The sequence below is a fragment of the Otolemur garnettii genome, unplaced genomic scaffold, assembly GCF_000181295.1.
Source record: "Otolemur garnettii isolate 467f Iridium unplaced genomic scaffold, OtoGar3 scaffold00288, whole genome shotgun sequence".
NCBI classification, from domain to species: domain Eukaryota; kingdom Metazoa; phylum Chordata; class Mammalia; order Primates; family Galagidae; genus Otolemur; species Otolemur garnettii.
In genome coordinates this window covers 409,157-417,826 of record NW_003852683.1, presented here as the reverse complement: position 1 = coordinate 417,826, position 8,670 = coordinate 409,157, and the positions used below count along the sequence as shown (strand labels likewise).

Below are 8,670 nucleotides of genomic sequence, written 5' to 3'. Positions count from 1 at the left end.
CTCTATTAACTCATTCCCTGAAGACCCATTCTTTGGTTCCTTCGCAGGCCATGGCCAGGTTCGAACCTGCCACCCTTGGTGTATGTGACTGGCACCCTGCCGACTAAGCTATGGGCTCCACACCAATTTTGAATCTTAAAGGCCTTCTCTTTTATTCCCTGTCCCATTCACTCACTTATCTGCACCTATTCAGTGATAACACACAAGGCTCTGCACTAGGCCTAGCCTGAATTAACTTCACCACTTTCCACTATGCTGCCCCTCTGCAGGGTACATTTGCCTCCCAGGTGACGCTGGAAGGGGACAAGGTGAAAGTGGAGCGGGAGGTTGATGGGGGCCTGGAGACTGTGCGCTTGAAGCTGCCTGCTGTGGTGACTGCTGATCTGAGGCTCAACGAGCCCCGCTATGCTACGTTGCCCAACATCATGGTGAGCCCCTGGAAGACAGGTCATGGAGGGCCTGGGTTGGGTGAGCACAGTTGTAGACTCTCTGCCTCCCTTGTGGTTGAGTAGGAGGAGGACAGAATCCAAGGGTTGTCTCATGCAAAGGAAGGGTTCACCTGGTTATTTTGGCTGGCAGGGAAGGTTCACTGGGTCATCTCTGCCAATAGTGAGAGTTCAAGGGGGTTGTTTAGCTAACAGGGAGGGCTTGCTGGTTGTCTTGGCCAACAAAGCCTTCTCTGGGCAACAGAAAGGGTTCCCCTTGTCATTCTGGCCAATGGGAAAAGTTCACTGGGTAACTTTTTGGGTAATTTTTTTTTTTTTTTTTTTTTTAGAGACAGTTTCAGTTTGTAGCCCTCGATAGAGTGCTGTGTTGTCACAGCTCACAGCAACCTCCAGTTCCTGGACTTAGGCAATTTTCTTGCCTCAGCCTCCTGAGGAGCTGGGACACAGGCACCTGGGACTACCCCGATAACCTTGGCCAAATGAAGAGGATTCATTTAGTCATCTTGATTCATTAGGGAGGGTTCCTTTGGTAATCTTTGCCTATAGAAAGTTATGTGTAGACCATCTTGGCTAACAGGAAGGCCAGTAGGATTGGTTCATTAGGTCAATATGGAGAGTTCAGGGCATCATCTCAGCCAATAGGAAGAGTTTAGTGGGTCTTTTTAGCCAATTGGAAAGGTTCAGTTATCTCAGCCTATAGGAAGGGTTCAGTGAGTCTTCTCAGCCATTAGGGAGAGTTTAGTGGGTTATCTCAGCCAATAAGAAGAGGGTTCAATAGGTCATCTCAACCAACAGGGTTCATTGGGTCATCTCAGCTTAAAGTCCATTGAGTCATTATTGCCAAAAGGGTAGGTTTGCCAGTCCATTGCTGCATGGCTAACTAAAGGAGGACTGTTACAATAGTTGGGTCTCCCAGAGCACCTTAGCCAGAGGGATTGTCCACACCAAGTGTGGGCTTAGGAGAGGTCATGTGTGTCCTGGCTGCTGGGCAGGTCCAGAAGGACTCAGCCTGTGGAAGTGGCTCTGCAGCCTTGGGACCTACTAGCAGGAGGCTTTGGGAGAGGGGCAGGGGCTTCTGCAGCCCTGAATAGTGGCTTCCCATTGCAGAAAGCCAAGAAGAAGAAGATTGAGGTGATCAAGCCTGGGGATCTAGGCGTGGACCTGACCTCTAAGCTCTCGGTAGTCAGCGTGGAGGACCCACCCCAACGCACAGCTGGTGTCAAGGTGGAGACCACTGAGGACCTGGTGGCCAAGCTGAGGGAGATTGGGCGGATCTGAGCCCTCTCTGAAACTTGGCAATAAAACTGACTCTCAACATCTGTCTCTATTAACTCATTCCCTGAAGACCCATTCTTTGATTCACTCAACAAACATTTACTTAAGTCTCATGTGCCAGGCCCTGTGCTGGGTGATGCTGGGGACCCAGGTGAGTCACTTCTAGTCCCTGTCCTTGAGAAGCTTCTGTACTGAAGTGGGGGATAGACATGGGCAAAGGCATCTGCAGTGCAAAGGTGACCTGGCTAGGTATGGAGGTACCATGGGGACCCAGATGGGATACCTGGCCTGACCTAAGGGGCCAGAGACTTGCCAGTAAGCTGACATTCAAGCTGAGTGTTGAAAGATAAGTATCAGTGAGGTGGGTGAGAAGGGCTTTTATCCAGAAAGTGTTCACAGAGGCCTCTCAGGTGCCAGGCCTCTTTGGAGACTTGAGACACAGAGGGAATGATGAGGCTAGGAACTTCAGTCTGGCTGGAAAGACAGATGAACAGCAAAAATTGAAACCTAGTGTGGGGATGAAGAGCCCAGGCCTAGTGTCAGATTTATTCATTTCAAATCCTCTCACTTTTATCAGCTCCGAGATCTTGGGTGTCTTACTTCCTGTCTCTGAGCTTCCAGACTCCTCATCTGGCAGATCAAAATGGTAAAACACAGCCTGGTGGATAAAGGCATGGATCCCAGATCCAAAGGCCCAGGGTTCAAACCATAGCTGGACCAATTCCTGGCTTTGGGAAGATCTTAGGCAGGTTACTCAACCCTGAGCCTAGGTCTCCTCCTCTGTTAGGCAGAATTAGTAATAATACTTGTATTCTGCTTGTCTGTTCTGGTGTAAACAAATTACCCCAAAACTTGGTAGGTTAAAACAACAATCATTTAGGGCAGCACCTGTGGCTCAGTGAGTAGGGCACCAGCCCCATATACGAGGGTGGCAGGTTCGAACCTGGCCCCGGCCAATCTGCAATGAAAAATTGCCAGGTGTTGTGGTGGGTGCCTGTAGTCCCAGCTACTTGGGAGGCTGAGGCAAGAGAATCACCTAAGCCCAGGAGTTGGAGGTTGCTGTGAGCTGTGACACCACAGCACTCTACCAAGGGTGATAAAGTGAGACTCTGTTTCAAAACAACAACAATCATTTATTGTGCTCATAAATCTGAAATTTGGGCAGGGCTAGGCAGGGACAGTTTATCTCTATGTAGCATCAGTTGAAGTGGCTCCAAGAGGGCTCACTCATGGCTGGCAAGCTGACTGTTGACCTGGGGCCATGATTCCTTTCCACATGGCTGCTTGAGTCTCCTAACAGTATGGTGGCTGAGCTCCATGAGGGAGTGTTCTACAGTATAGGATGTGGAACATGCTAGCCTAGATGCAGAAACTGGCATGTCCACTGGAGTACATTTCTACAGTTCTCTCTTAGTCTAGTAGTCAGATCCAACTGGGGGGAGGTATACACCCTACTTAAAAAAAATTCTATTTCTTTGCTATTTCCCATCTTTTTGTTTTGAGAGTCTCACCATCTCCCTGGGTAGAGTGCTGTGGTATCATAGCTCACAGCAACCTCAAACTCCTGAGCTTAAGAGATCTATCCTCTTGCTGCAGCCTCAGAAGTAGCTGGGACTACAGGTGCTCACTACAATGCCTAGCTAGTTTTTCTATTTTTAGTAGAGATGAGGTCTTGCTCTTCCTCAGGCTGGTCTGGAACCCTGAGCTCAAGTGATCCACCCACCTCAGCCTCCCAGAGTGCTAGAATTACAGGCCTGAAACACCAGGCCCCGCTTAGACCTCATTTCTTTCTTTTTTTTTTTTTTTCTGAAGGACAGAGTCTCACTTTATCACCCTTGGTAGAGTACTTGGTATCACAGCTCACAGCAACCTTGAACTCCTGAGCTTAGGTGATTCTCTTGCCTCAGCCTCCCAAGTAGTTGGACTACAGGTGCCCACCACAAGGCCCGGCTATTTTTTTTTTTTGCAGTTTGGCCGGGGCTGAGTTTGAACTCGCCACCCTTAGTATATGGGGCTGGTGCCCTACCCACTGAGCTACAAACGCCACCCCAGACCCCATTTCTTAATGGGAGGGAGGGCATAATTTGCAGCCATTTTTAAGTTTCATAAACTACCCCACGGAGTTTTGAAAGATTAATTTATGCACCCCCCGAACCACATCTGATATACAGAAAATATTCAATATTTACTATTGCCATTATTATCACCAGTATTATGAGGTAGGCCCTAAGTCCAGCAAGGGGACGATAAGAAGGAGTGAGCAGTCTGACCATCAAGGGCCCAAGTCCAGCTTCAATCTCTGGCTGTGCAACTCTGCAGGCCCCTTGCCCTCTCTGAGCCATAGTCCCCTGGTCTATAAAGTGAGGATAATGACACACAGCTTATAGGGTTTTTAGCCTGATAATACATGGAGTTCCTGGCTCAACAGGAGGAGTAATTATTATGGTTCCTAATAAGGTGGGGCCTGAAGGACAAGTTGTGGTTTAGCCTGGTTGGAGGGGGTGGAGAGTGAATGAGAGCATTCCAGGTAGAGGGAGGTGACATGAGGCCGGCAGGATAAGAATGGCCAGACATTCGTAAAATGCACTGGGGCGGGGAAAGTGGGTGGGTTCTCTCTGTAGCTTGGCTGTCTCCAGAGGGTGCTGTGGGGCCAGGGGGGCCTGGGACATCTCTGATTGTAGAAAAACCTTCAAGGGGACTGAAGGAGGCTGGAGGGAGGAGGGCAAGGAGGGAGGAGGGCAAGGAGGCAGGGAGAGGGCAGAGACCTGGGCAGTGGGAGCCAAGAAGAGTGGGTGGGGTAGAGAGGTACAGGATTCAGATCGACAGCAGTGAGGGGAGAGAAAAGGTGGGAAGGCACCCTAGCATCTGCATTCCAGCCGGTCCTGGAAGTGAGAACCCAGGAGGGGGGCAGGCTTAAAGGAAAGATTCTCAGTTAAGTGAGACACAGGATGTGTGAGGGCCTGGGGGATGCAGAAACAGTTCTGGTGCCTAGGAGAGATGGTTGGGCAGAAGATAGCAACTACAGACTTGGTTCTGAGGGCAATAGGGAGCCATGAGTGGGTTTGGAGCAGAGGAGGAGCAGGGTCAGATGCTGGTACCTGAGGCTACAGGCAAGACAGGACGGAGGTGAGGAGGATGTGGAGGACAAAGCTGAGTGAGCTGGCCATCAGTGGTGGGGGCCCACCCTCCTTTCCTCTAGCCTCCCGAAATTTCTTGCCTCATCCTCCAGGAGGTCTTCCAGGCTTCAACCCCCAAGTTTGCCACCACATTTTAGCAGGGACCCAGTTCTTTCCCCTAGGGGCAGGGAATACAGGGATCAGGCTGGGCCACCCATCAGGGCCAGCTGATGAAGACAGTGGGGTGGGGTGGGTGACTTAGATAGGGTGGGGGATCCTAGTACCTCCCGCTGGGTCTGGCTCTTCTCCACCCAGGAAGCTAAGCTGCCAGTCCTGTTGGACTTGTCCTACCTGGGAGGGATGAGCACAGGCTTGGGTCTCCCTCCACTGTCCTCTCTGGCACAGCTAGTGCCATGGACACCTCATGGGTTCTGCTACTCTTCCTACTCCTGGGTAAGTTCCCTGCTCAGCCCCTTCCCCACAAGTCCCATTTCTCAGCTGCCTCCTCCAATGCCTGCCCACCCTCCCTTCCTCTGTAGCCTCCCCATTAGGGGTCCTCGCCCTCAGGACCTCGTCTGGACTTCAGCAAACCAATTTCTCATCTGCCTTCTCTTCGGACTCAGAAAGTTCTTCCCAGAGGCTGGGTTCAGAAGTTCCTTCCATCAAGCCTCCCAACCTGAAATTTCTGAATCAGTCTTCCAGTTCAAAAGCTTCTACTGGAATAATCTCTGATTCCAGCTGGTTTCCTGAGGCTCTGAACTCCAACAATCCATCTGGGTTCTTCTGGTCAAATGCTTCCGCTGAGGGTCAAGATTTGAGCCTGGATCTCACTCCTGGTTCCGAAGTACTTCTTGATATCTTAGATCCTCAAGTTCCTGCCAAAGACCCCAAGCCTTCCTTTTCTGTTAAAACCCCAACTTCAAACATTTCTGGTCAAGTTCCTGATACCAAAGAATCTGTTGAGGTCCCAGGTTCAAAAGATCTTGAACTCTTTGCCCAGAACCCTGAATCCAAAGTTTCCACCGAGACCCACACAGCTGCAAGCTTCCCTCAGCAGGTGGGGGGACCTCTTGCTGTGCTGGTAGGGGCTACCATCTGGCTCCCCCTGGTCCCAGTCCCCAGCCCTGGCCCTCCTGCCCCTCTGGTGGTCTGGCGCCGGGGCTCCAAGGTGCTGGCAGCAGGGGGCCTGGGACCAGGGGCTCCTCTGATCAGCCTGGACCCTGTTCACCGGGGTCGCCTGCGATTTGACCAGGCCAGAGGGGGTCTGGAACTCATCTCTGCCCAGCTGGATGATGCGGGGGTCTATACGGCTGAGGTCATCAGGGCAGGGGTCTCCCGGCAGATTCGGGAGTTCACGGTGGGTGTGTATGGTAAGTGGGCCCTGGGGTCTTTCCGGAGTGCCGGCTACTGGGGGAGTGCGGGCTACACGGGCAGCTCTGCTCTGGGAGACCTCTGGGCAAGTAAGTCACTACTGTTATGAGGATGTTTCCTTGCCAGAAGAGGTCCCGGGATGAGAAAAGAGGACTTCTGGGTGGAGGAAAGACGGAGAAGAGGGGCTGAGGCCAAGATAGGGTTGGCTGAGGAAAGCTGGGCTTGGGATTAAGGTTGTTGGGAGTTCCCGGGTCTAAGGGAGAAAGGTTGGTGGCCCGGACTCCTGAGGCTGAGGGAAAGAAGCAGCGGCTGGGACCTGAAATCCTGTGTGTAAGGGAGCAGCGAACACGAAGATGGGCTCCCAGACCGGGTCCTGAGCCTGCTCCCCTTCTCCTAGAGCCTCTACCCCAGCTATCGGTGCAGCCTAAGGCCCCAGAGACAGAGGAGGGAGCGGCCGAGCTTCGGCTGCGCTGTGTGGGGTGGACGCCGAGTCGCGGGGTGCTGAGCTGGAGCCAGAACGGACGCGCTCTGGAGAGAGCGGACCTTGAGGGAGTGGAGCCGCCTCGCATCCGCTCTGAGGGCGACCAACTGGTCATCGTGCGTCCTGTGCGCAGCGACCACGCCCGGTACACTTGCAGCGTCCGTAGCCCCTTCGGTAACGCGGAGGCTTCAGCGGACGTCAGCGTCTTCTGTGAGTGGGGGAAATGTTTCGGGTCGGGATAGGGGTCTTGTGGCCCAAGGGACAAGGAGGCTGGGGACCCGGTCTCTGGAAGACCTAAAGGATTCCCTAGTGGCTCTTTCCGCTTCCCAGATGGCCCGGATCCGCCTGTCATCACGGTCTCCTCGAACCGCGACGCAGCCCCTGTTCTCTATGTCACCGCCGGCAGCAACGTGACCTTGCGCTGCTCCGCCGCCTCGAGGCCTCCCGCCGATATCTCCTGGAGCCTGGCGGACCCAGCCGAGGCCGCGGTGCCAGCGGGGCCGCACCTCCTGCTGCCCGCGGTTGGGCCGGGCCACGCAGGCGCCTACGCTTGCCTCGCCGCGAACCCGCGCACTGGGCGCCGCCGCCGCTCTCTGCTCAACCTCACGGTGGCAGGTGGGAGCTGCAGAACCTAGCGGAAGCCGGCGGGGTAGGGGTGGGGCCAGCAAGAAGGGGCGGGGACAACCGTGGGTGGGATGTGGCCAGCAAAAAGACGCGGAGATTCCCCGGGGGCGGGGACGGGGATGCCTAAGTAAGGGGCGGAGCCAGCACTAGAAGAGGGGTAGGGGCCACATGGGTGTAGCAAGGATGACCGGGAGAGAAGGGTTGGGTCAGCGCTGAGATGGGCAGACATTCCTGGGCAAGAAGCATTTTCAACAAAGCAAGCAGCAGAGTTAAATGGCAAAGAGAAGGAGTTGGAAACTGGAGGAGTTGAAACTTACTCCCCGGCCAGTAAGTGGGAGCAATAAAGGTAGACGTTACCTGGAAAGAGGGGCAGAATCATAAGTGAAAAGGGTTGGAGGAGTCATTAGGAAGGGGGACAGAGTTATCTGAGAAGGGCAGGGGGGCCCAAACGGAAGGGCAGAGATCGCTGGGCACAAGGGAGGCTTCTGGTGGAGTAATCAAGGAGGGATGGAGCCACAAAGGAAGGAGCTGGGCGAAGTCTGGAAGGGCAGGAATCAGTGTGTGCAGATGCGGTTTTCTCAGGAAAGAGGGACAGTCTGTGGGGCTGCGGGCTGTCCACTTAGCGGGAGAGTTACTGGGGAAAGGGGGAGAAGCCCGATCCTTGGTTTCTCCTTTCCCTCCGCAGATCTGCCCCCTGGGTCGCCACAGTGCTCAGTGGAAGGGGGTCCTGGGGATCGCAGCCTCCGCTTCCGCTGCTCGTGGCCGGGCGGGGTCCCTGCCGCCTCGCTGCAGTTCCAGGGTCTCCCCGAAGGCGTCCGCGCGGGGCCCATGCCCTCTGAACTCCTGGCAGCCGTCCCCGCCCACCCCCGGCTCAGCGGCGTCACTGTTACCTGCTTTGCTCGCCACCTGGTGGCAACACGCACCTGCACTGTCACCCCAGGTGAGCTGGGGCGGACCTTTTGTTTCCGGAGGACGAGGGAATTTTTTCTTTGGTCCTTTGGGACTTCTGAAACTGAAACGGTACTTCCTTATTCCAAAAAAGGGGCATAACTTTACTTTCTTCGAATCTAGAAAAGGACTACGATTTTTCCGATACCCCAGGGTGGGAGCGGGGCATGGACAGGCGTTTTTTTTTTTTTTTTTTTTTGGAGGGCGACATATTTTTTTTTTTTTCTCTTTTGTTGGCCGGGATTTTATTTCAACCCACAACCTCCGGCATCTGGGGCCAGCACCCTACTTCTTTGAGCCACAGGCGCCACCCCGAGACGGAGCCTTAAGCTATCCCCCTGGGTAGAGTGCCATGGCATCACGCTCACAGCAACCTCCAACTCCTGGGCTCAAGCGAGTCTCCTGCCTC

The 8,670-nt window shown here is 54.0% G+C and overlaps 2 protein-coding genes across 2 annotated transcripts in view; both read left to right on the top strand.

Moving 5' to 3' along the window:
- The window catches only part of ETFB (electron transfer flavoprotein beta subunit), a 12,826-nt gene extending 11,060 nt beyond the window's left edge, over positions 1–1,766 (top strand). Inside the window, exons 5-6 of the mRNA XM_003803236.2 lie at positions 270–428; positions 1,554–1,766. Coding sequence (XP_003803284.1) covers positions 270–428; positions 1,554–1,724 — 330 coding nt within the window. The 3' untranslated portion in view covers positions 1,725–1,766. The remainder of the gene's footprint in view (positions 1–269; positions 429–1,553) is intronic.
- A 3,484-nt stretch (positions 1,767–5,250) lies between these two features.
- The window catches only part of VSIG10L (V-set and immunoglobulin domain containing 10 like), an 8,463-nt gene continuing 5,043 nt past the window's right edge, over positions 5,251–8,670 (top strand). The window contains exons 1-5 of the mRNA XM_012813688.2: positions 5,251–5,290; positions 5,377–6,207; positions 6,606–6,899; positions 7,020–7,304; positions 7,999–8,253. Coding sequence (XP_012669142.1) covers positions 5,251–5,290; positions 5,377–6,207; positions 6,606–6,899; positions 7,020–7,304; positions 7,999–8,253 — 1,705 coding nt within the window. The remainder of the gene's footprint in view (positions 5,291–5,376; positions 6,208–6,605; positions 6,900–7,019; positions 7,305–7,998; positions 8,254–8,670) is intronic.